Here is a 27,341-nt window from a genome sequence, read left to right as displayed (position 1 = left end):
CGCTGCGGAATCTGTGTGCGTTATATAAGAAACTTCTAATAAATTAAGTCCACAGTATTTCACAGTAAATTTCACCAGACAGTCCTGAGTTATGCTGGAACATACATACATCCATTATGTCCTTGAAGTTCCTTTCTCCATTGGCTTCTCTTGATATTAAGGTTCTATAATTCTTTACATTGGCTATAAATTATACCTTTTTTTTTTTATTCCTTTTTTTTTCTTAAATTAAAGGTAGCTTCAGATATGTGATCAGAGAGGGCTATAAATTCCAGAGTGAAAGAAATGAATAAATGTAATTTATTGGTTCAGCTAACTGTACGTGGTGATTCCCATTACGTGGGGCTGAAATAATTGATTCTTTGGCCTGTAGCTTGGGTGATACACTCTGCATGGAGTGAAGCTGCAGTAACAGGAGGAGTTCTCGCCACATAATTGGTAATGAAGTTCAGGACTTTGATGTTTGAGATAAATTGATGGTGCATGTAATCAGTCTTGTTAACAATGATAAATGCATCCTTGCAGGATGCAGAGAGTAATCCTCTGTGCAGGCGTCTGCAGCTGAAGGACATTATCCCGACCGAGATGCAGAGACTTACCAAGTATCCCCTTCTGCTGGACAACATTGCCAAGTATTCAGGTACGTCCGCTCAGAGCGGGAGATGTGGATGTAAGGTGCAAATCGTATGGCCAGGAGTTTATGTAGAGTTTATATGTGTACAGAGGAAAATAACCTGAAGGATAGGAAATAAAATCTTTACTATATACTCCAGTGGGATAGAGGCTATTTGTTGTTGATTACATGACTGTATACTTGTATTTTGCTTATATCTTTCCAGGGGGACACTGGTACCATGGGGTTTAGAGGGCACTGTTCCGGGAAGCATACATAAACTTGTTTTTGGCTGCGTCCTCTGCATCCCATAGTACAAAGGGCGGCGGGGTTGAGTTCCAAAAATCCTATTATCCTTTGATGCTGCTTTGCTACAACAAAACAGTTCTCAGTTATGAGCATCCTTCTAAAAAGTTACCCCCAAAATACATATCGAATTTTCAGAGTAAGGTTTTGAGTGTTCCTTTTTCTTTTCTTATTTTGGAGTCCCTTTTAAGTGCAGCAGAATCCATAAAGTAAGAACACTTGAACACTTAAAGTAATTATCTGACAGTTGATTGCTCCAATTGCGCTTAGGCTTTGGAGGAGAGCTGCTGTGGCGATCTCTCTCAGCGGTGTGTACTATTCCGTAAATGATGATGAGAGGGGAGAACATTCTATCATAAGGCAAATACTGTTGAAGAGGCAAAGAAGGCTTATACTGACAGTTTCATTATGCGTTCAAGTCTGTTTGTGATTTGGATTGCAGGACGAGATTATCAGATATATGGCAGTGTTCAGTGCATTCAGGGAAAATCAAGACAATGCAGTTTGTTGTCCGACGTGTCAAAATCATTTTTTTAGAATCGACTTCGTTTTGCAGTCACTTTATTTGAGCGCAACAGTTTGCTGGGAAGTCAGAAAAGTATAGATAGCGCATTACTAGATCAACAAGGCTATCCGTATGGCTGACCAACAATTCCTAGGTTGACATGCACAAAATGTCGGCACATGAAATGGCTGACATGATTTTTTTCTATTTTTTTACTTTTTCATACTTTGCCATCCGCTTAGCATAGGGAGTGAAGCGGTGTGTCCACGTGCTCAGTTGTCAACTTTTACACCAAAAAAGTTAAAAACTCCTGTAGACATTTTGATGTGTCATCCTTTTCCATGTCAACCTTTTGCGCGTAAGGCGTTTTTGTGGAATGCCGGCTGAACTCAGGTTTTTTCTTTTGTAAATGACTGCCCCTGTGGTGTGGTGTATCATGAAACGGGGTCACTGTGATGTGGAGTAGTATAAAGTATGGGTGCTGTGGTGTTACGTGGTATGAAGCAGGGGGCAGGGTTCGCAAATATTTTACCCTGAAACGGCCACCGGGGACTCAGTTTGTAAAACTGAAGGGGTCCCCGAGGACGCGCTGAGCTGCGCCTGTGAGCCGCCGTTAGCCAATCACAGCAGCGGCAGCGCCGGGACCCAATCATTACACAGTGGCCGCCCGGCAGCCAATCATTGCAGGTGCGCGCCCTGCAGTTACTAAAGCCGCGCGCCCTGCCATATTTTGTGGAGCAAGTTCACCGCGGCGCGGTCAGTGTCTGTGTATCCTTCTGCCGCCCCCCGTTCATTCTGCTGCTGAGAGCGGGGGACGGGATGGCTGTAACAACTGACAGCCACTCTCGGCATAAGGAGGTGAGCGGGCTGTCAGCCCAGTGGGGGACTGGATGTGGCTGGAAGAGCTGACACGCTGCTCAACTCAAAGCAGCGTTTCAGCTCTTCCAGCCACATCCAGTCCCCCCGCCTCGCAGACTGCCCGCTCACCTACTCTTTCATCAGCTTTACCAGCCCCCCCCCCCCCCCGGGCAGCGAGCAACAAATGCGCCCCCACCCTTGTGGCAACCAGAATAACCCCCACCCCCCTGGCAACCAGAATACCCCCCTGGCAACCAGAATAACCCCCCTGGCAACCAGAATAACCCCCCCCCTGCGCCAACCAGAATGTAACCCCTGCAAGCAGCATGTAACCCCTGCAAGGAGCATGTAACCCCTGGCAACAAGCATGTAGGTAAGCAGCACTTATTTGCTATAATACATACTGGGCATTACATTGTGTGCTATAATACATACTGGGCATATCGGTGTGTGCTATAATGTGTACTGGGCATAACTGTGTGCTGTAATGTGTACTGGGCATAACTGTGTGTGCTATAATGTGTACTGGGCATTACGGTGTGTGCTATAATGTGTACTGGGCATAATTGTGTGTGCTATAATGTGTACTGGGCATAACTGTGTGTGCTATAATGTGTACTGGGCATTACGGTGTGTGCTATAATGTGTACTGGGCATAATTGTGTGTGCTATAATGTGTACTGGGCATAACTGTGTGTGCTATAATGTGTACTACTATGTGACCACACCACTTCCCCAAAAAAAACATGCCCATAATTTTTAGCGCGCGCCTCCGGCGCGCACTGTCCCTGTTTTCGGGTTTATATAGTTTCTAGTATACTTGTATCTTTATGCGAGTGGGCCAACGGTGTGTGCTATAATGTGTACTGGGCATTACGGTGTGTGCTATAATGTGTACTGGGCATTACGGTGTGTGCTATAATGTGTACTGGGCATTACAGTGTGTGCTATAATGTGTACTACTATGTGACCACACCACTTCCCCAAAAAAAAACATGCCCTAAATTTTTAACGCGCGCCTTCGGCGCGCACTGTCCCTGTTTTCAGGTTTATATAGTTTCTAGTATACATGTACCTTTATGCGAGTGGGCCAACGGTGTGTGCTATAATGTGTACTGTGCATTACAGTGTGTGCTATAATGTGTACTACTATGTGACCACACCACTTCCCCCAAAAAAACATGCCCTAAATTTTTAGCGCACTGACCCTGTTTTCAGGTTGATATAGTTTCTAGTATACATGTACATTTATGCAAGTGGGCCAATTGATACTTACCCCCCCAACCCACATGTGCCATGCTGGGGAGAAGGGGAGAGGAGGCTTTATTCCGTTAGGACCCAGAAAAGGTCCGGTAGGACCCCAATTTTTAGAAGTGAAGGGTCCCCGGGACCCACTTTTTTGGGTGGTTTTCGCGAACACTGAGGGGGGCTGTGTTGTTGCATAGTATGAGTCAGGCGGCGATGTGGTGTAGTATAAAGCAGGGGCGGTGTGGCATTGTATAAAACAGGTGCGGCATAGTATATAGCGGGGGCTCTGTAGTGTGGCATAGTATAAAGCAGGGTCGCTGTAGTGTGGTGTAGTATAAAGCGGGGTTTCTGTAGTGTGGTGTATAAAATGGGGATTCTGTAGTATAAAGTGGGGGCGCTGGGGTGTGGCATAATATGAAGCGGGGGCACTGTGGTGTGGCGTAATATGAAGCGGGGGCGCTGTGGTGTGGCCTATTATGTAGCAGAGGTGCTCTGGTGTGTGGCATAGCATGCCTTAAGATGTCAATCCAATGTTGATGATTTCCTACAAGGAAACATGTTCTTGGTGTTCTCAGATTTGGCCAATTCTTCATATTAGTATATTTTGCCATTGTGGCAGTTAACACTTCGATACATTGCAGTTGTACTGTATTTAGGGTCAAATGTTATTTAATTTAACGCACATTTGCTTAAATAGCCTCATGTCTTCATTCCAAATAGACCAACCGGAAGAGAGGAAAAAGGTAAAGAAGGCTGCTGATCACTGCCGGCAGATCCTGAACCATGTGAATCAGGCTGTGAAAGAAGCAGAGAACAAGCAGGTGAGAAGCCGCTGTAACATCAGCACTGTATGCTGGTAATATTATTCCGCTATACATGTAATGCTGCCGACTACAGTCGTTACTGTGTAGATGACTGCTGCTAGCTCTCTAAGCGTTCCCTCTAGTTGTGATTATATAGATTGAAAATTATAGAAACGGGAAACAAAACTATTAGTCCTTTTGTTTTTTTATATTTTGTGCGGTTATCAGTGCTGCCGAGAGGCTGGCCGGGTCCCGATACAGTTTTGAGGGTGTGGCCACGCCAGAAAATTAAGTTACGTTTTGGTGGAGCAGGGGAGCTGTGGAGCCTCTGAAGCAGTGGTAATTCGGGCTCAGCAAGCAGCATCCTCTCTGCCCAGGAGGGAGGTGGAGTGGGTGCAGCAGACCAGGAACCCTCCATCAGGCCCGGGTAATTTGTACCTGCCCCCCCGCCACCCCCCTTCTCGGCGGCCATGGTGGTTACCAAAGGAAATGGGGCTGGTATTTCATTTTATAGTCTAAGATTCACTATACAGTTGTGACTGGTATGGATCATAGGCTTGACGGCGATAGGTCAACCATGTCTATGTTGACTTGCTTAAGATCAACATAGGGAAAAGGTTGACACGTGGTAAGATGAGCATGAGTTTTTCAAATTTTTATCTCAATATGTACATTTGAGTACATGAATGCTAAAGTATGAAAAAAAGAAACAAAATTGGGAAAAACCTTTGCATTGTGTCGACCTATTTGACTGTGCACAAGACCTAAAGTCCACATCCTGTTGTGACATAGGGGCATACAGATGGAACCGGCTTCATTCATCCTGACAGCACGTTGTGTCTTCTCATCTGGGCACGATATTTGCCGAGCATGGGACACGCGTGCGAAGCTTGCATGCCTCATTAGTGGCAATGGGATGCGTGAGACACTCACGCGTCCCTGTCTCTGAGAATGGCGCACCGAGACAGGAAGACACGGTGAATGAAGCTGGCTCCGTCTGTACACATGGGGCGATTTATCCCTTTTTTTCTAAGCGATCCATCTAAATTGCTTATAAATTAAGCAAGTATCCCCATGTGTGTATGCCCCATCGCTCGCTCAGATCTTTAGCAGATGCAGTCAAGATCTAGTCAGATCGCCTGCATGTGCATAGGGAACAATGAGGTGGCACAGATCTCCAATACACCCATCGATGTTTGTGGGTGGACGATAAAGCCACCAGGAAACTCAAGGGGAATCGCCTAGCCTTCAACGCTCAGAATGTAGACAAGGCAGAAATCGGCCCATGTGTATGGGGCTATAGAGACTGGGAAGTCTGTTATTTTCAAAGCAAATATTTGTTTTCCATTTCCAGAGATTGGAGGATTACCAGCGAAGACTAGACCTGTCCTACCTAAAACTAGGAGAGTATCCCATGATTGATGAGCTGAGGGTAAGCAGAATTCTTTGCAGACTCCCCTTCTGTACAGTATAGATCACACGCACACAGCTTCTCAAATATGCTGGGCCTTAATCTGCAGCTAAACACCAACCCTACTCAATGGGCATTGACCAGGAAGGAGCGGTAGACTGGAATACTGCTGTACATAAGCTGTTTTACAAATATATAATGTAGCAAAGGAATATGAAGAATTTAGTTACGTGTAGTCTGCAAAATGTTATACTATATGTCTTGGTATATTTCACTATTATTTATTAACAGTTTCTTATATAGCGCACACATATTCCGCAGCGCTTTACAGAGAATATTGGAACATTCACATCAGTCCCTGCCCCAGTGGAGCTTACAATCTATATTCCCTACCACATATACATGCACACACAGACATTCTAGGGTTCATTTTGTTTGGAGCCAATTAGCCTACCAGTATATTTTTGGATTGTGGGAGGAAACTGGAGTACCCGGAGGATATTTTGTTCAGTGTTTTCCCCTAAGGATATGTATATATCACAAATGTATTCTCGTGGGCCGTACAGAAGCCAATTTCTGCCTACCTGTGATTGTGTGAGCCTTGCTAGGAATTACAGATCCAGATACTGATTCGTATAACCTATATGTTTAAAAGGCTGAATACTCACCTTTTTGAGGTGAAGTACTGTCAGTGACCACTAGTGGCCACTTTGGGGAACAAATTTCAGAAAATGAAAGCAAAATGATCTGTTTCAAACTTGCTAGATATGGAGAGAGGGAGCTGCGAAGACAGATATTGGAGGTAGGAGCAGAAACTGGGTGCAAACAGTCACCGTGAACTGCAAGTTTGCTGTTCCATTCGCAGCCAACAGGGTGTGGGGCGGTGGATAGACACGCTTGTGGGAACGCCCAGCCTTTCATGGGTGTTCCTATGGAAACACTGGGCGTCCCCATGGAGATGACATCCTAATGACCGCATACCGTTGCAGGGTTCACCTATCAGTCAATAGGAAGAGCTACTGGGGGTAGATTGAGGGTCTTGGGACTGGCCGTTTTCAGTTGTGTATATGGCTATGACAAGTACACCAGAGACTCCCAAGCCATACTTCTATATAGGGGAAAGGAACTGCTACACTCTACTTTGGGTATTCGGTCATTAGATTGACCCATATTTCTGTAGGTCAACATGCGTTAACCACAGAAGTTCGACATGGCTTAGGCCGACAAATGAAATAGGTCGACATGGCTTTGGTCAACAGGGTTGGAAGTCAATCAAGCATTAGGTCGACAATAGCAAGGTCTACAGTTAAAATGTTGACATGAGTTTTCAGGGTTTTTTGTCCCGAATGTTGACATGGACACAATCAAAGTGTGACGTGTCCCCACGCATGGCCCGCTGATCTCTGCACACTGCTCTATTCTCCCTCCATGGCCTAGTGGATGGTAGAGCATGAAATACTGCCTGTTGGCACATGTCGCTCAAAAAAATTAGAAAAACTCACGTCAATCTTTTGACTGTCGACCTTGCCATTGTTGACCTAATGCTGGCGTCGACCTTCCAACCAACCCTCTTAACCATGTTAACCTACAGATGGAGCCGCCATCAGCCAGCCTGCCCGATCGCCAGATTTCATGTGCTCACTGGCTGATTGGGACGAGCAAGCGTCTCATTCAGCAAAATAGTGGGGAGCGGGCATGCACTGCTTCCCTGCCCATCTCCGCTTCACGGTGACAGGCAGGGAGTGGGGGCAGAGTGGCAGGAGCGGGGAGACGGGCGGAGGGCTCCAACAGAATAGCACTGCGAGCCTCTTGTGCGCACATGGCCCCTTCTGTTGGAAGCATCAGTTGGCGATAGAATCTGTAGGAGCTGCTCCATCTGTATTTAATGTGTCAACCTTAACCCATACTTGCCTACCTGAGCCTCTCCATGAGGGAGACAATGCTCTGTTCCTGGCCTTCCCTGGTAATATATGATTGCCATCACCTGTAGTGAGCTGGGTAATTGATAAGAAAGGTGTTTCACTACAGGTGATGGCAATCATACATTGCCAGGGAAGTCCAGGAACAGAGCATTTTCTCCCTGAAGGAGATGGTCAGGTAGACAAGTATGCCTTCGCCATGTCAACCTAAGGACCATATGCCAGACGCACATTCTGTACTATAGACATGGCAAATAAATACAATAAATGTAAATTGAGATGATTGTTATTTGGGAGAACCTGCGCCAAAGGGATCATTTCTTTAAGGTTTACTTCTATCACTATCTGATCAGAAAATGTGAGATTTCTTTTAAGAAATTATTATTTTCCCAACATCATAAATAAATAGTCAATTCATCCTGCAATCCAATAAATGTCAGCTCATTTAAAATTCATGCATTCATGATCTGTTCTACTCTGATGAGCAGATTGGTGCCTTACCCATTCATACGGATAAGAAAAGCATTTATAATGGATGCAAAATCCCCATTGAAATATGAATGGCAAAGGCTGACTGCTTGTGATCAGCAAAGCAGTTACTGACCTCCAGCGCTGTTGAAAACAATAGTATTATCAGCACAGGAATGAGAGATCAGAGGGGAATCTCCTGGCGGGTCCTGGCTGATGGGACGTGCTGATGCTTGCAGTAGGTCCGGTGGACTGCTAATTGCCATATAAATCATTACGTAACACAAAACCATTTCTCACAAGTGACCTTATCTGTAACATATCCAAGTATACGGGTGATGGTGTATACTCATCGCAACGCTAATGCAGGGCTAAGCAGTGATTATTTTGTTTGTAGAAAGCCATATGACATTTAAGCTTTCTTATTTCTTTGCATGGTGCAGAATCTAGATTTGACAAAACGGAAGATGTTTCATGAGGGACCTTTGGCATGGAAGGTAAACAGAGACAAGATAATAGGTAAGTAACATGAAGGTGCACTTTGACAGAATTGGCCACTTTTACATATAAGGGGTTATTCAGTTTGGCTCGCAAAGCACATTTGGTTTGCTGGTGGACTGACTGCAGATGGGGCTGATGTTTCATTGTGGAGAGAATTAGATTTGGGCGAGGTGGGTTCAAACTGATATCAATATTGCAGTGTAAAAATAAAGCAGAAATCTAACTCTCTGTACATGTTACATCTTCCCCACCTGCAGTGAACCTGGTTTTGTCCATTAGCAAACCAAATGTGCTTTGTGAGTCAACCTGAATAACCACCATAGTGCATTATATATTTTTAAGCAGCAGTAAGTGAATAATGGGTACTTGTGTAGTTTCATGGCGCCACCGTAAAACTTTGTAACTTGTCAGTCTGCCAGACTCTGTGTTTACTGTGCGCGTGCCGCTTTAGCTGCTTTCCTTATGTAAACTACGTTATCAGCATAGCGCTGGGCAGCAGCAGTGCACCCAGTGCTGACAGGTCACTGTGGTACTTGTAGTTCCACAGTGAAATAGGCAGTCCTGCGCACCACTGACAACCCGGCAATTTAGACTCCTCCGGCTATTTAGAAGTCTAGATTTAGACGTCTAAATCCAGACTTCCTGCAAACCGCTAAGATGGGGGCATCTAAATTTAGACGGTAAAGCGTCTAAATTTAGTAGGGTCTAGGGGTACACTATTAAACCTGTTCACAATGACACTAGTCGACGTAAAAGCTGTCGACCTTGTTAATTCCACTATCCACGCCAACCCGAAGCGTGGCGAGCGCAGCGGTACGCGTCCTACGACCTTTTCATACCCCCACTATCCACGTAGGCGTGGAGTTGATTTTATAAAGTGTGGCGAGCCACCGAGCCCGAAGCGTGGCGAGGGGACGCGGATACCTGTTAAGCCCGCGAGGGGACGCGGATACCTGTGAAGCCCGCGAGGGGACGCGGATACCTGTGAAGCCCGCGAGGGGACGCGGATACCTGTGAAGCCCGCGAGGGGACGCGGATACCTGTGAAGCCCGCGAGGGGACGCGGATACCTGTGAAGGTATCCGCGTCCGCTCGGTGGCTCGCTGCGCTTGCCACACTTTATAAAATCAACTCCACGTCGACGTGGATAGTGGGCGTATGAAAGGGTCGTAGGACACGTACCGCCGCCCCTCGCGGGCTCACTGCGCTCGCCACGCCTTGGGTTGGCATGGATAGTGGAATTAACAAGGTCGACAGCTGTTACGTCGACTAGTGTCATTGTGAACAGGTTTAATAGTGTACCCCTAGACCCTACTAAATTTAGACGCTTTACTGTCTAAATTTAGATGCCCCCATCTTAGCGGTTTGCAGGGAGTCTGGATTTAGACGTCTAAATTGCCGGGGTGTCCAGTTCAGGGAGTCTGGATTTAGACGCTTCAGCGTCTAAATTGCCGGGTTGTCAGCAGTGCGCAGGAGTCTGGATTTAGACGCTTTAGCGTCTAAATTACTGGGTTGTCAGCGGTGCGCAGGACTGCCTATTTCACTGTGGAACTACAAGTACCACAGTGACCTGTCAGCGCTGGGTGCACTGCTGCTGCCCAGCGCTATGCTGATAACGTAGCTTACATAAGGAAAGCAGCCACGCGCTGTGCTGAGAACAGCTAGAGCGGCACGCGCACAGTAAACACAGAGTCTGGCAGACTGCAAAGTTTCACTGTGCGCGCGGTGGCGCCGTGAAACTACACAAGTACCGAATAATGTTGTTATAAAATAGAGACTACGGTTTCATTCGCATGCGTAATCTGGCAAGAAGCACTTTAAAAAATCTGCCCCCTGTTGGGGGTATTGGCATCTGTTGGATGTTAATGCAGAAGCTGTAGTCGCTCCTAGAAGTGGTTGAAGACTTAGGGCCCCCATTGCTGATCTCGCCAGCCCGGTGGTCACACTTTCATTGATTGATCTCATGTGACTTATTTATTGGTTAAATTATGATATTTCTTTGCAGTTAAACTTGTATCAGTGTCTGGTCACATTTTCCTGATAATAAGCCTTGGAGAGCCATAAAATACCAACCAATCAGCTTTCAAACACAGCCTGTACCATGGCAGTGAGAAGCTGATTGGCTGGCACTTTTCTCTCCACTTTAGCATGCTCTAAATAAGGGGTTCCTCTTTTGTAACATTGTTTTGTTTACTAACCTGACATGGAATGATGGCAGGGGCAAATCCAAAAATGAGGCCTTCCCTTTAACTCCGAGCTTACCCTCTATCTCATGCTCTGGACTATGACCTAATAAAATGTTAGTTTTAGGTGTGACGATCTAATGCGGTACCTTTGCTGTCTGCAGGTATACTTCTGTGTATTCATAGGGCAGTATTCAATGTGAATACTGGCGACGTGCAGCGAATCCTGTTTAGGATTCGCTGCACATTCGCCACTGCTCGCTGCGTTCCGGAGCCTCGCCGGCTCCGGTATTCAACGAGTCAGGGGCTCGCTGCCCCTGACCGGCGAATTTGAGCTCCTGCGGCGGATGCCGCAGGGAGCCTGAGGACAGCGGAAGGCAGGGAGATGGAAGTCTCCCTGCCTGCCCCAGAACGTTTGTGGGGGGGAGGTGGGCTCCCCGGGTGCCAGGCAGCACAGGCTGCCCCCCGGGGGTGCCAGCAAGGGACAGGGTATATTCACTACACCCGATCATGCATATGTAATGATCGGGTGAAGTGAATATATGAATATGTAATGAGCGGCTCGGCTCCGGCCCCCTGCTGGCTGGTCTGTGTAAAACAAATAAAAAATATATTTTTTTTAATTAAATATATATTCATGTGCTTACAGCACATGAATAAAAATAGCATGCCCCTCCTCAGAATAAAATTCCTGATTTTTTGACACCAAAGTTAAAAAACAAAACACTTTATTTTAAAAGTTCACATTCCACTTCACCATAAAAAGATAGCAATTGCTACTCGGTGAATCATGGCGGAAAAAACCTTGAAATGTATTCGCCATCTGGTCATTGAATAGGGTGATTCACCGTTTTAGTCAGAAATTCGCCTTACAGCACAAAATCGCCATAAAAACCTGGCGAATCAGCCTCATTGAATACCGCCCATAGTGTTGAACGTCTCCGGCTGCACTGCAGATATAAGAAAGCCATATGTAGTACTTATGGGATCCGATCGTTAAGTCGACGCTATGCATGTCAACATACATTAGGTCGACATGGCTTAGGTTGACACATGGAATAAGTTGACATGGCTAAGGTCGACCGGGTCGAAAGTGCAACACAAGCATTAGGTCGACAGTCAATAGTTCTACATGAGATTTTCACTTTTTTTTGGGGGGGGGGGGGGGCTGACGTGTCATCCTCTAGGGCAGGCATGTCCAAACTATGGCTCTCCAGCTCTTGTGAAACTACACATCCCAGCATGCCTTGCCATCGTTTTAGCATTAGCTATACTGTGGCAAGGCATGATGGGACTTGTAGTTTCACACCAGCTGGAGGCACCGCCCCTGAAGCGCGGAGAACGCAGCGAGGCACCGCCCCTGAAGCGCGGAGAACGCAGCGAGGCACCGCGCCTGAAGCGCGGAGACCGCAGCGAGGCACCGCGCCTGAAGCGCGGAGACCGCAGCGAGGCACCGCGCCTGAAGCGCGGAGACCGCAGCGAGGCACCGCGCCTGAAGCGCGGAGACCGCAGCGAGGCACCGCGCCTGAAGCGCGGAGACCGCAGCGAGGCACCGCGCCTGAAGCGCGGAGACCGCAGCGAGGCACCGCGCCTGAAGCGCGGAGACCGCAGCGAGGCACCGCGCCTGAAGCGCGGAGACCGCAGCGAGGCACCGCGCCTGAAGCGCGGAGACCGCAGCGAGGCACCGCGCCTGAAGCGCGGAGACCGCAGCGAGGCACCGCGCCTGGTGTCAATGTTGACTTACATCAATATTCTGGACAAAAAGACCTTAAAAACTCATGTCGATCTTTTGGCTGTCAACCTAATGCTTGTGTCAACCTTCCGACCCCATCAACCTATTTTGTGTGTCGACCTTCATAGTGTCAACCCTATGATTCATTCTCGTACTTATTCTCTCAATAACACCCTGGAACCAGCACTGATAAATGTGTTGCTGTTAATTAATAGTTAAAGCCTATGACAGTACATTCATACGTTGCTGTGCAGAATGCTTCTGCGTTGCTGTGCGGACTTGGCCGAGTCGCTCCTCTGCTGACTGCTGTCGCTCTGCTTATATCACTCTCTTGGCGTTATCTTGGGCAGACTAATACAGGAAAGATGGGATTATAGGAATGTAACACAACATTGCTCTATCTCTCTGTTGCGTGTGCAAGGCCATATTATGGCTATCTGGTAGCATCATGAAGGCAGTAAGTCACAGGAAGGTTGCTCTTCACAGATCTGTACACACTGCTGCTGGAGGACATCCTGGTTTTGCTCCAGAGACAGGATGACAAATTGATCCTCAGATGTCACAGCAAGATCCTGGCCAGCACCGCAGACAGCAAGCACATCTTCAGTCCTGTCATCAAGCTCAACACCGTGCTAGTGCGGCAAGTGGCAACAGGTCAGTGTCAGCCTTTACTATGAGCATGACGGGTAAATCCGCACATAAAGAATTCTCTCTCTCTCTCTCTCTCTCTCGTTGATACTGAAAGGATATTTTTCACCTTTTGTTTAATGTAGCCACTGCAACTTTTACTAACGCTTGGGTTGGCAATATGGTATCTAGGTTTTCCTTAAAGCCACGGACAGAAGCCAGAAACCTGTGTGTTTAGTGCTGGATTCAGTTATCCGCATCGGGGTATTCAATTAGAGCTCGCAGGCGGCATGATTCAGGTTTATATGCAGACCAGCAAAAACTGGAGCACACATTTGTGACCCCGGAAAACTAGGGCCGTATACAGAAAAATGGGGGCGGTGGCAATAGAGCATTGTGGGGCTTGGTCTGGACAATTTGCAAAGCTACAACTCTTGCTGAATTTGGCCGTTAATACGGGTTCTCGTCAAATTTCTTGATTCTGTATTATTTTGGTAATGCATGTTCGCAAATACTTTATTGTAATTGAATAGCCCTGGACACAACCCTTTTCCCAACCTTTGAGAAAAGGGTAACCATTTCACACAGTCAGGGTACAATCTCCTTTAATATCTTCCAACCTTCCTCCCATTCCGTTTATATTGGGAGCAGGATGTCTTTGCCCGGATACCCCGTTATCCTGATACGATCCCATTATTGCACAGCGCTTGGGTTGCTAGTTCTGCATTCGGTGTAGACGTTTCTGTACTTGTACTGTAAGCCGGAATATTCCTGTACCTTCTAATAATAGCTGATATAGTTCCTGCTATTACAGCAGCAGTCTACTAGCGATGGCTGATATTGTTAATTAAATCAATGGATTTATATAAGATCTGCCCCATTGTTCCTGCCGTGACAGATATTTGCTATTCCCCTTATGTGTGGCGTTGAATTTTTAGTTCACTTGGACTAGATGTGCAACAGTAACTATGTAGGGAACAAAATCATGTTTTGCTGTTTTCTCCTTTTTTTTAATTTATTCATTTGGGGTTTTTTGTTTGCTGTTTATGTAATGCAAGCAGCGTTCTATCTAATTATTTCTGTGTTCTGCTGTACACTTGATTTCCTTTTTCCCCAACACTTTGGCTCTAACACAATATACAAAGGTGATCCGATAGAACAAGAAGTACAAATGATAAAAAAAAGTGCTAGGTTTTTGCTGGCTGTGATATCCCTCGCAATACATCCAGCACAGAGAATGTATTATCAGACACAAACCAATCGCTCAGCTTCTACGGTTGCCCTGCCACAATGTGAGGCAATACTTTTGTCTGACACATACAATTTATTTATTTACAGTTTCTTATACTGTATAGCGCAGCATATTCTGCTTTTAATTGGAAACTGTGATAAAACAAACTGGGTAGAAACAAACCGACATAGGAGGTAGGAGGGCCCTGCTCGCAAGCTTACAATCTATAGGGATAATCAGTGGTATACATAAGGATAGGATTCCAAAGCATGGCAGTCCCACCAGATTGCAAGACAGTCCTGATGGGATGCAATTAGATATGAATGCTACTGAAGGTTGTGTGGGGGTTCCGGAATATGATAGATTTGCCTGAAGAGGTGCGTTTTCAGGGAACACTTGAAAGTTTGGAGGCTAGAGGAGAGCCTTAATGTGCCTTGAATTGCATTCCATAGGGTGGGTGCTACCCGAAGAAAGTCCTGCAATTGTGAATGGGATCTAGAATAGAGTGTTGATGAGAGATGCAGATCTTGTGCAGAGCAGTCTAGTGGGGATATATTTTTGAGATAAACAAAGAGATATAAGTCAGTGTAGTCAGAGTAATGGCTTTGTATGAAAGTAGAAGTATTTTATATTGAATGCGGTAATATAGAGGATGGAGGGACGTTGAACATCTATCTAAGTAGATCAGCCTCGCAGCTGCCTTCAAAATGGATTGTAGTGGTGAGAAACAAAAAACAAGTGATAGTTGCGCTATACGGTAAATCAGGTGTGCAAATAGAAATAAATTAAAAAGTAAACATTTATTGTTATCACATTTTAGGAAAAATTGGATACGTAGCCTAAAAAATTATGATAAATTTGATTAAAACAAATTAAAATACATAAAATATTGGGTTATTTCAGTCACCTCGTCTCCTTTTGTGTCCATTCCTTTTTGGGCCCCAAAAATGTGCAGTTCATCCTGTTAGGCAAATATTGGGTGGTATCCCTTCCAAGTACTTCCTCCAATAAGGGTGGGGGTATGGCGTCTCTCCACACAGATGGAATATCTGAAGTATTTATCTGGTTCACGGCAGGCAAGTTAGAGAGGTGGCGTTCCTCCACAGTTGTCTGTAAGCCTGCACATGGATCCTATGTTCCCGAGTAGCACATATGGATGGAATTTCCACTGCGGTTGCAGGGGCACTTAGTGACACAGTTTTGAGGAGGTGATGAATATACTGTAGCAGCACTTCTGTTGTACCAGATGCTAACGAGTTTCACTGCTCATGCAGCTTTTTCAAGGTGACCACCTTGAAAAAGCTGCATGAGCAGCGAAACGCATCGGGTACTGGTTTTGCAGTGTCTTGTGTAAGATACGGACACATTTTGGATATGTTTTTTAAGATGAATGTAATATCATTTAGAGACCGATTGAATGTCAGGAATGAAAGGACAGTTTGAGTTAAGGATGACCTCTAGGTAGCGAGCTGATGGAGTGGGATTGATTGTTGTGTTCGCATAATAATGACGTGATCGATAGACAGACTGAGCTTTAAGTGGTTAAACATAGAACGGCAGTGACTCTTTGTTAGGATACATGGCACAGCTCATCTATTGATAAGAGCGCATGCTCATTAAACCTATTCCTTCATTTACTGATTTTTTCCATTCATTCTCCTTATTGTGTTCCGCTTCTTCCGCAGATAACAAGGCACTCTTCGTAATATCCATGTCAGAGAATGGAGCACAGATTTATGAACTGATCGCAAACACTGTATCCGAGAAGAACGTGTACGTTTTTGCCACTTTCCATGTTTTGTGAATTGGATGTCTTGTTCCGACTTGTTGCTTTGACATGTTGATGTTCAGTCTTAGTTTTGCCTTGAAAGGGCTGCGTTTGCAAACACTACATCTGCTGCAGAGAAAAGCAACAGTGCACCTACTGATTTAAACAGGACATGCGGTCCCTGGGTCTACAATGTCTAGGTCTGCCACTAGTGGTCAACAGTGACCAGGTCGACACCTTGAAATGTCAACATATCAAAGGTCGGCATTGACAGAAGGTCACCCACAAGGACGACATGCGTTTTTTTGCGGGATTTTTTGGTGTAGTCCGATTTGGTTCATACTTTATGATCCGGGTGAGAATATAATAGTGTCGAGTGCAGCGGTACTCTTATACAATGTCGACATAGATGATGCGTTTTGCACGGTTTTGTGTCTATGGTGACATTTACACCATATAAGTGTACAGCTGCGCTTGCTACAGGGCTGACATGCAGTGTCTACTTTGACAGTTAATAGTTCAACACCAGAAGGTCGACATGCAAACTGTTGACCTTGACCAGTCCATACAAGCAAAAAGTCGACGCAAGTTTTTTCACTAATTTTCACCGTACAGGCTGTAATGGCAGGAACAGATTGATTGGCTCTGCATCTCTCTTCATTTTGATATAACTCCCCCACTGTGATAGAACTCGCACTGTACGACCACACACTATCTGCTTTCCTCCCCTGGGAAAAAGAGGTGTCCACGCCTCACTTGTAAAGTTAGAGGGAAACTGTTGGGCATTGGCAGGATATGCCGCCCAATGCAACCAACTTGAATTGATCAAACCGGTTGAAATTTGAGACTATTTTCAGGATCTCACCCTTGCTATTCTTTGGGCCTCCACTCCTGGATTGTTCTTGGAGTCCGGCAAGCACCTATCTTACCAATTACTGTGGATATTGCCTGACTGTTGATACTCATTATGATTATTATTAACACACGTTCCTTGTGATAATTTTTTGTTGTTTACTGTGTTGGCAAACAGCTAAACATTTGTATGTGTCCTGTTCAGATTTTTACACTGCATTTTTCATTTTGCATTCGTACAATGTGATATGGAATTGGGGATGTGGGTATTTTATGTTTATTAATTTGTATCTGTGTATAAAATTATTGCTTTTTTTAACATTTTTGATTGGCAGGTGGCAGGATCTGATAACACGTATGGCCAATCCCAGGCCTGCAATTTCGCCAGGGATTGCCAATGAGTAAGTATGGGCCAGGGAAAGATTGTTAAATTGTATTAAAATAGTAATGGGGAGTAATAGTAGTATGTAATTAATTATGGTAACCATAGTATGATAATAGTAACAGTAGTTTCTAGGAAGTAATAATAGTAACCTTATTGTGTAGAGAATAATAATAGTTACTGTAGTATATAAAGAGTAATAGTAACAGTAGTGTTTAAGGAGTAATAATAGTAACAGTAGTATGCAGTGAGTGATAATAACAACAGCAGTATCTAGGGGGTAATAATAGTAACAGTAGTATGTAGGGAGTAGTAACAGTAGTATGTAAGGAGCAATAATAGTAACAGTAGTATGTAGGAAGTAATAATAGTAACAGTACTATGTAGGGAGTAATAATAGTAACAGTAGTATGTAGGGAGTAATAATAGTAACAGTAGTATGTAGTGAGTAATAATAGTAACAGTAGTATGTAGGGAGTAATAATAGTAACAGTAGTATATAGGGAGTAATAATAGTAACAGTAGTATATAGGGAGTAATAATAGAAACAGTACTATGTAGGGAGTAATAGTAACAGTAGTATGCAGTGAGTGATAATAGCAACAGTAGTATCTAGGGAGTAATACTAGTAACAGTAGTATGTAGGGAGTAATAATAATAACAACAGTAGTATGTAGGGAGTAATAGTAACAGTAGTATGTAAGGAGCAATGATAGTAACAGTAGTATGTAGGAAGTAATAATAGTAACAGTAGTATGTAGGGAGTAATAATAGTAACAGTAGTATGTAGGGAGTAATAATAGTAGCAGTAGTATGTAGGGAGTAATAATAGTAACAGGAGTAGTATGTAGGGAGTAATAATAGTAACAGTAGTATATAGGGAGTAATAATAGTAACAGTAGTATATAGGGAGTAATAATAGTAACAGTACTATGTAGGGAGTAATAGTAACAGTAGTATGCAGTGAGTGATAATAGCAACAGTAGTATCTAGGGAGTAATAATAGTAACAGTAGTATCTAGGGAGTAATACTAGTAACAGTAGTATATAGGGAGTAATAATAGTAACAGTAGTATGTAGGGAGTAATAATAGTAACAGTAGTATGTAGGGAGTAATTATAGTGACTAGTATAGAGTAATAATTATAGTATATAGGAAGTAGTAATAATAACTAACATCTACCTAAACAAAAGTAGACTTTCTGTAAATGACTGTAGATAAGTGGGTGCAAACAATATCCAGGACTGTTATATGGATTATAAGGGAAAGTGTAGTTATAGCAGGACAGAAGGGTATTTGGACAGAAATGGGTTAGTAACAGGGGTGTGTATTCCTGAGGGCTGCAGAGGGAGCCTGAGTATTGATTTTGCCTTACTCCGTCTCAGGGTAGAGCATGAAGATGGGGACAAGCAGAAGGTGAGCCAGCAGCAGCAAGGCGGAGGTGCAGTCACTGGGCCCAGCGCAGGTGAGGAAAACGTGTGACCACTGTGTGTATTGTTTAGGAGAGACGGTACTCGTGGGGCAATGCACCCCTTAGTCTGCACCATAACTGTATTCAGGGGTCAATTCCTACAATGTAGAAGATACTTTTCTTCCAACATTGTATCTGGAGAGGTCATTGATCTGTTTGTTACATTATTCCCACCACACTGCAAAGGGAATATATAGTTGGTGCACTTGTATTACTTGCAAGTAATAGTACAAACCACCTCTGTTGTACTGCTTTTATACCTTAGGCTTCTGCTATACGCTGTTGTTTTAATGAGCTGCAGGGCCTGATTAACCAATAGACTGATTAGACCAATTCTCTATTAGCCTAGGGCTGCTGGAACCCTTAATCTGGGCCCTAATGAGCTGCCTGTTCTAATGACCAATTCCAGCAGCCACATACTATGACAGCGTATACAGTGGATTCCCTGATCATGTCATCATTGCAGCACTAGAGTGCATTGGCTAGCTTTTGGGGAGAAGGTGTCTTCAGGCTGCAATTATTTTGAACAGAAACTGTCATTATTCCGAAGTAAAAAGTTCCGTTACTTACGTAAATGTTACAAAGTTCTAAGTGTGATGATTAGTCTTCCCCTAAATGTCTCTTGTGTTTGGGCTTATGCCAGTGTTCTAAAACGTGACCTCAAAGTTAATCAATTCAAATCAGAATAGGAGCAGAAATGTATTAACCCCTTCATCTTTGCGCTCGGTGACGGCACATTTTACATGCCGTGCCATTTATGTCTAAAAGTACTGTAGTGTTGTGATGTTCTGAGAGAGAAATGATCACAGTAATTTACCCCATAGTGGGGTAAAACCAGATACCGACAGTCTGAATTCAATGTTCTGCATGTCGCGTGGCGAAAAGGGGACATGCTGCCGAAAAATAGCCGTGAATTGGACAATCCATGGCCGTTTCCAACAAAACCGATCTGTTTTGTCGAAATACGCCTTCAATGCTGTCGGAATCGGCAGCATTGAATAGGTGGCGGGAATCCCACTGGCGGACAGATGAACCAACACAAGCATCCCGCTGGAGGGAATCCCGACAGGCTTCAGGTTAGGTACACCCCTGCTCAACACGAACACTCCTTACCCGCAGCCTAACCATGTAAAAACTGTAATACACACGTTTACTATATATTAATGCAGAAAACAATTTTTTTTACCTTTTTTTTTTATATAATTTTTTTTTTCTCTTAAATATACTAAAGCCTGTAAACAACACCGATCTTATTGGCTGCCTGGCGCTTATCTTCCATAAAGGTTACAGCAGTATGTACACCTGTGTAACTTTATGAGCTGATTCTGTTTCCCATGTTCCCTGCTGTTCACATCTTATCTGATTCTTCTCACAAAAGAACAGGCTTCCTGGTGTCAAACATCAGAATCTCTCCAGTCCGCCTGTAACCGAAGCACACTACTCGCCCACAGATACAGTACTGTATCTGATAGTCCGGGATGGGAGGCCTAGCATAAATTAGTCATACCCTGCTTGGCTTCATGCGTCTCATTCTGACAAATTTGTTAAAGAGATCCCTTAACACAGCAATGTTCTGAATCATTAGCCAATATAATTCACAACCCCTACATAATAAATATATGGCATAAATCACCACGTGCGCGGAATAAAAGCTCTTCATAAGGTGTCAGGACGCTTGGCCTTTCACTGGGAAGCTTCACCGGTTTGGAGCAGTTTGTCTTATGATAATGTCTGTATGACTTTTTGCATTTATGTGTATTCCGAAAAAAAAAAATTATTTGCATGATACGCATCTGGATTAAATTACATTCTATGCCAATGTTTAAAGATGAAACTATATTATGCTGTGTATTACTGGAGGAACGGCGTTTTTATCACCGCTCATTTGCAGAGTAAAGCTGGCCATACGTCAGAACCATGTGAGGCCTGAACGCACGATTTCGAAGGGTCGTGTGATGCATTGTGTGTGTTTTTGAGTGAACATCGTGAGGTGTTTTGGTACAACGCGCGGGCTCACGGATCGTGAAGTCGATCCTCAGATCTTGGTCCTTATTCTGGTTGACTCGCAGGGCTACAAATTCACCACCTTGCAAGTCCCCCAGACACTGCCCGCCGAATGTCGGAAACCCCCCCCCCCCCCCCGCCGGGTTCATTCGTTCATCCACATCATTCGATGGTCGCCGACCAGCACGCATATCTAAGTGACTCTCAAGTCACTAGATTTGTGTGCACGCTGCACAGGAACTGGACGGGCAGCGGACATCAGGTGATGTCAGCTGTCCACCCACCGCACCCACGTCACGTCCGCATTGCGATGGGAACGCCCAGCGTTTTTCATGGGAACACCCTGAAACGCTGGGCGATTCCCCCGGCCCGCCCGCAATCTTGGGTGCATGCGCCCAGCGAACACTCTGTTCACCGTGGCCACACGCATCTTGCATCTGCACATGCGCAGAAATGCGAATGCATGGGAGACCTAACACCCCTTTTTGTTCTGCATGTAAAGGCCCCCATACACTATGCAATTTGAGCGAGATTTCGCCCAATCCCGGTGTAACGGGCTGTGAAATCGGCCCAAATCACATTTGTACGGCATCTGATCCAATGTGCGGTCCCGTGCGCATAGGATCAGAGACAGAGATCATCCGATCATAGGACATGAAACTGAACTCTGCACCCAAGCTACGGCAACAGTATTGGCCCTGCCACACTTGCTAATGGAGAACTTACTGGTTCCACGTCTCTCCTGATTCATATTTCTTGCCGGGCATGGCATGATTAAGGGTTTCAGCCGCCCTAGGCTAATACAGAAGTGGTCTAGATTTAAAAGGACCTCTAGCATCTGTCTCTTAGAGGGCAGCGGACATTTTTGAGAGGACTTTTTTTTAACAGATTCCATGCCGTCCGCATGAAATCTGCAGAGACCTGGCTCCCCTTCCATGCATTGCACCCCCAGAACCCAGCGCTCCAGGCTGGAGCCTGATCAGTCTATTGGCTGATCAGGCTCTGCTGCCGGTGGAATTGGAAAGGTTCGTTTTTGCTTGGAATATGGACGTCTCTGGTTATTTGTGCTAGCTGGTAATGTACTGCGTCCTGTGGTTATATGCTAAGACCCGGGGCTCTGTCATGCTGCGTTGAGTACATGCAGAGAGGGGTGTGTGTTGGAGATGGCCATCATTGCCTTTGCCATCGTTGCTAATAGTGCAACTGGCCATCGATGGTGTCATACTATGCAATGTATGATCGTCAATGTTTTTACATATTGCTGGTCATCCATTTTCTTTGAATGATTCGCCTGTGGGCCAATCAAAACTCAGGGGCTTCATTTGTGACTGGAGCGAAGCTATGCTCCATGTTCCGGCCCCTTGGGGGAAAAGAAACACAAAACTATTAGTTTAAGCTTGACATCGATGGTGGGAAACCATCTGGGCAAAACTATTCTACATCGGCCATAAACCATCCATGATTTTGAATCATCGATGGCCATCTCTAGTGTGTGCGCCTGTCTGCCAGAACAACCCTTCCTCTAGTGGCTGGTGGAGCACCTCAGATATTAAGGAGCGGCTATATGCTTTTATTATATAGTGTATATGTATTACTCTACTGCCTGATATGCAGTATTTGTATGATATGCTATATATTTTCTATATTTATCATCTGTGTTGTGCATTTACTTAAATAGTAGTGTTTAATGCGTGTGATTTGTTGGGCTCCTATCTGCTGTAGAGGGTATCTGTAATCTGATGCATCGCCCTCGCGTGTATTATAAATCTATGTGGCACATATGAAGCGCTGTGATATTGTACTAGCAGATGTGAAAGTGTTGCCTCATACATTATGTACAGCATAATAGTTTTATCATCCCATATGTATTGTTCCCATTCATTATTTACATCTACATTTTATCTCATGCCCAACGTGCACATATATTTTGAGGCTTTTATAGTTTCTACTTTGCAAGTTTTAGGATTGCGGACCCGTTATTAGATCACTGTAACAGGCAATATAATTAACCCCTGTGCTGCCAGGATGTATGTGGAATTATAACCACATTCTTTTTGTTTATAGGCAAAGTTCCAGAGACCGCAGATCCAGCAATGCTAAACACCGCTGAGGACGCCATCCTACAGCCTCAGATGCAAAGCATACTTCCAGCAGCTCCCAACACCAGCCCCAGCAAGCCATCACTGGAGCATGCCTGGGCCATGGATGCACTCAGAAACTGTGAGTAGGAATCTATGCCAAAAAATACCCGTTTAAAAATGCAGGTTCGCACCTGTGATTAGGACACTATTCTGTCCAAGGAATGACCTGGCATTTCGGTCTTATTGTCGGGGGGTTGGGGCTGAGCTGCGTCGGGGGAGCTGGCAGCGCTTCCTCCTCCATACTGTGAACGGGACCCGGTCGCTCGACCTGGGTTACCCATTCATACTACACTGTGTTCAACCCTGGTCGTGACCAGGGATAAAATCCCAGGTAGCTCGACCTTGGGTGGAATTTTCACACTGCACTTCAACCCGGATTGGTGATCTAAGAACCCGGGTTGAGTGTGTGATCTGAAAGGGGTATAACTTGATTCTTATACTGCTTTCAGATTGCAAAATGTAGGGTCGCACCAGGACTTTGAAATGGTTCAGTCCCAAAGCGACCCTGTATTTTGCTCTCTCTGGCCCCTTCCGCGACCTGGTAATATTGCTGGTTCGCTGACTTCATGCGGGGGTGGGGCAGAACGTCATCGGGGGTCAGGGGAGGTGCCAGCGCTTTTGCGCTGATGCTGCTCCAAGCACTGCATCCTCCATCGGTGTGAATAGGAACCAGGTCTTTCGACCCCATTAACCCTTTCACACTGCACAGCAACCCGGCAACGAACCGGTAACCTCCTTTCAGATCGCACCTATTACCTGGTCAAACCGGCAAAAAAACAGCATGAACCTGGGAATTAGGTGCGATCTGAAAGGGGTATTGGTAAAGAAGCACGTTAACGAGTTTGCAATCAGGTTTATTTTACAGCAATTGCAACACTAACTCTTTGATTGCCAAGTAAATTTGTCAGAATAGTTGTGAAAATGACCATCATAATGAACTGTAATGTTTACCTTTATATAGGAAATATATATTTTTTTACATTTGAATTTATATAACAAATGTGAGTGACGCTGGTATTTTTAGAAGATATTTTGCACATTGCTCACAGAGATGTTGGCACGCAAAGAGTTAAAACTATTTGGGTAATCCTCCTGCTATTCCTTTTGTCTTAAGTGCTTGATCTTGTTTGCATTGTACTGTTACCTTAATTGCCATTTTTGGGGGGAAACCTTGATCTGTCCTATATTTGATGCACGAAGCTCGCTCTGCCTTCACTATCTACGGCTTTAAGTCTTCATGTCTGTTTCCTGCAGTGGAATTACTCAGAACACTACTAATGCAGCAGGTCATGCTTCTCCAGAAAGAGGAGGCGGAAAACTTCCAGCGTTTCTGTAGTCGGAATAGCCAGGAACAAACAACAGCGCAGACTGACCACCAGCCAAGGCCGTTAGCCCACAACCACCAGCGGAGGAAAAGCAGGGAGTCCTGTTCAAGTAGACAGCCCTCTTTGCAGCCAAAACCTGAGAGCCAGCTCTCTGAACGTATAGGCCCTGAAGTGGCAGAGAAAGTCCTAGAAGAGAGCGGAGAACAGGTTTTTTACGCTCCGGAACCTCAAAGCAACGAACACTCAAAGGATAACACTAAAGATAAACACTTGGAGGAAATGCAATTTCGGATATCAGGTTAATATCCATTTTGTGCCCTGGAGAGTAGTCATATCTCAACAGGCTATAATCTCCAGCTGCACCTCTTTTATTGCAGGGAAATACCTGATTCTGGATGGTTATGAGAATATGCAGGAAAGTTCCACGGATGAAGATTATATTTGCTCAGAAACGTCTATGCAATGTACATTTTCTGGCCAACAAGCAGGTTCCTCCTACGCAGCGGCAGACCGGCTGAGTCCTCCGATCACCGCGCTGTCTGAGCCGGCGGCATCATCAGAGATGTTCAAACAGATGTTACATTACATTGCAAAGATTGAAACTGACCTACAACAGCTGAAGGTAAGCAGTGGGCACAAGACTCGTGTACAGGCCTTAATTGAATAGCAACTATTAATAGACATTACACAGAACATTTCCTGTTGTCTCCAGTTGTATTTACTTAAAACACAGATTTTTCTGACTTCAACCGCCATTAAAAGCCACTATTTCAAGTGAGACATATTTTTGGGTGCCAGTGGGGAAATTTTGCTCCGGTTTGGTATGTGAGTCGGGAAACGATTTATACCACTAGTTTGGATGGTGGTAGGGGAACTTTTGTATCATAAGACACTGGTTTGAGTCGCAGTTGGGGGACATTTTTCACTGCTTGACACTGGTTTGGGTGGTGGCAAAAGGCACATTTTTGCAACAGGAGAAATGGGTTTGAGTGTCAGTTGGGGGAACTTTTCCACCATGTGACACTGGTTTGGGTGGCAGCAAGGGATTTTTTTGTAATACCTCCCCCCCTTTTCCCCCGGATCCGCCACTGCCAATAATGATTCAGGCACCAGGGTTGTTTTATGACCTTACAGATTGGAGAACACGAACAGCATCGTGGAGAATAGTCTTAAACTGGTTCCTCTCTACCAAATATGTTTGCTAGGTCTATGTTACTCTGGGTTCACTGGTGCTGTACCAGGGAACACTTACTTTGTAGATGTCTTGTGTAGCCCTGAATATTCCCTTATAAAAGTTACAGTTCATAGTGAAAAATCATTTGGTTTTCTTTGGTGACGCTATTGATGTGAGAACTAGACAACATTTTGTGATACATTGATAGAGCTGCGCAAATTAGCAGCTGTAAAAACCAAGGACACTGTCAGACAGTGGCTACTGAAGCTGATGACTTTTTAGGATGCGTAAGAAAGGGAATAGATGTACTGAATAAAAACCTCAGTCAAATGCACTATTAGGTTTATTGATGCATTGAATTACAATGGTTGACATTTATGGTTATGTACCCTGTTAAAAAGACCTGAATCTGTGAAGGGTTTAATAAGACTTTTTTGGGATATTCAGTCACGGAGGATTGATTGACAGGGATTGCGGGTGTCTACGCCAGTTCCTGCGTACCCGTACACTGTTGAATTGGCTCCAGCATCTGGCTTCCTGCAGCAGCACTCTTACGAAGTCCGAAAATCAACTCATCTGCAAGCAACTTATGCAGTCACTTAGATTTGCTGAGACCTCAGCGGCCACGCTAATACAAATTCCAGCAGCTACGACATTACATTGTTTTGTACAGCAGCTGTGTATGGGGTCACAGCTGTCAATGCACTAGAGTTCAACTCTACTGGTTTATGTTGGTTCTAGACTGTTAATTTTCTGCCATACGGAAGCCATGTACATAGATAACCATAAGCAGTCCTTAAATTCCCCATGCGTAGAATATGGGAGTGGTTTTTAGAGTTATTCTTCCAAATTAGAACAGTGGGGCAGTTGCTTTACGCCTGGCAGCAGCCAATCAAAGTTACAGGCTGGGTTTAGAAAAAATGACAGGAGCTGATTGGCTTCTGAGTTATCACCTTCCTCTTTATCACCTCTCCAGGCCTAATACATCTGCCCCATAGTTTGATAAGATTAGGTGTGGCCTGGGTGGTATCGGAGAATCTCCTGATCTGTATTAGGATGATTGCCTTTGAACGTTTTGTTATTATTTATTATCGTTAGACTAATTGTAAAATGTTTAATTTCATTATGAGGACATCATTATTAACGTATTCTCTTTGCTCATCTTTCTTCTATGTTCCAGGGACTTGAAAATCATTATCATGCACTCCGAAATAAGCTGTCTGCATCGGGTTTGTTGGAAGACGATCCAGGTATTTAAAGAATTTTACCTCCTAGAAATGATCAATTAATTACAAGCCTGTGATCTTTCATTTCAAGCACGCTGCATAATATTACTGGTTCAGCTATATAATACAATAATACGTATCAGATAACGGTAAGCTGCTGAAATCCACTTACAGCGAGGTGCTGACAATATTACAGGAATCATTGCCGGATGAGCGGGAAGAAGTCTCCCAGAAGCTTGCTGGCCATTAGGAATAATTGAGATCATATTTGAAATAGGAGTCACACATCCGTCGCTTTACATTACACCATTAAATGGCCCCGGAGATTAAAACATTAATCTATCTGTATTAAAGCCCCTTCTAATTATATTTGGTATCCATAAAGGAAGAAATATGGACTCACTTGCATCACAGGGGACTCTTTATTCATCCAGAATGCGTTTCAAACCTGTACCGGCATTAGCAGCATTTAGGGGGAGAATAATCAAAGCTGGGAGGGAGATAAAGTTCTACCAATCAGTTTCCGCCTGTCATTTTTTTAAAAACAGACTGAAAAAAGACCGGTCTAAAGGTGCAAATACACTACCGTGATGT

The 27,341-nt window shown here is 44.6% G+C and overlaps 1 protein-coding gene across 4 annotated transcripts in view; it reads left to right on the top strand.

The window, feature by feature from the left end:
* The window catches only part of ARHGEF12 (Rho guanine nucleotide exchange factor 12), a 180,959-nt gene that overhangs the window by 135,987 nt on the left and 17,631 nt on the right, over positions 1-27,341 (top strand). For all 4 annotated transcript variants that reach the window (XM_083163061.1, XM_083163060.1, XM_083163059.1 and 1 more), the window contains 12 exons: positions 526-640; positions 4,251-4,351; positions 5,688-5,765; positions 8,575-8,650; positions 13,033-13,200; positions 16,090-16,177; positions 17,360-17,425; positions 18,792-18,871; positions 22,946-23,101; positions 24,277-24,645; positions 24,725-24,969; positions 26,702-26,771. In XM_083163061.1, coding sequence (XP_083019187.1) covers positions 526-640; positions 4,251-4,351; positions 5,688-5,765; positions 8,575-8,650; positions 13,033-13,200; positions 16,090-16,177; positions 17,360-17,425; positions 18,792-18,871; positions 22,946-23,101; positions 24,277-24,645; positions 24,725-24,969; positions 26,702-26,771 — 1,612 coding nt within the window. The remainder of the gene's footprint in view (positions 1-525; positions 641-4,250; positions 4,352-5,687; positions 5,766-8,574; positions 8,651-13,032; positions 13,201-16,089; positions 16,178-17,359; positions 17,426-18,791; positions 18,872-22,945; positions 23,102-24,276; positions 24,646-24,724; positions 24,970-26,701; positions 26,772-27,341) is intronic.

Source organism: Crinia signifera, chromosome 19 (genome assembly GCF_055691185.1).
Source record: "Crinia signifera chromosome 19, ASM5569118v1, whole genome shotgun sequence".
NCBI lineage: Eukaryota > Metazoa > Chordata > Amphibia > Anura > Myobatrachidae > Crinia > Crinia signifera.
Note: the sequence above shows the minus strand (reverse complement) of the source record. Positions and strands in the feature narration are given on the sequence as shown.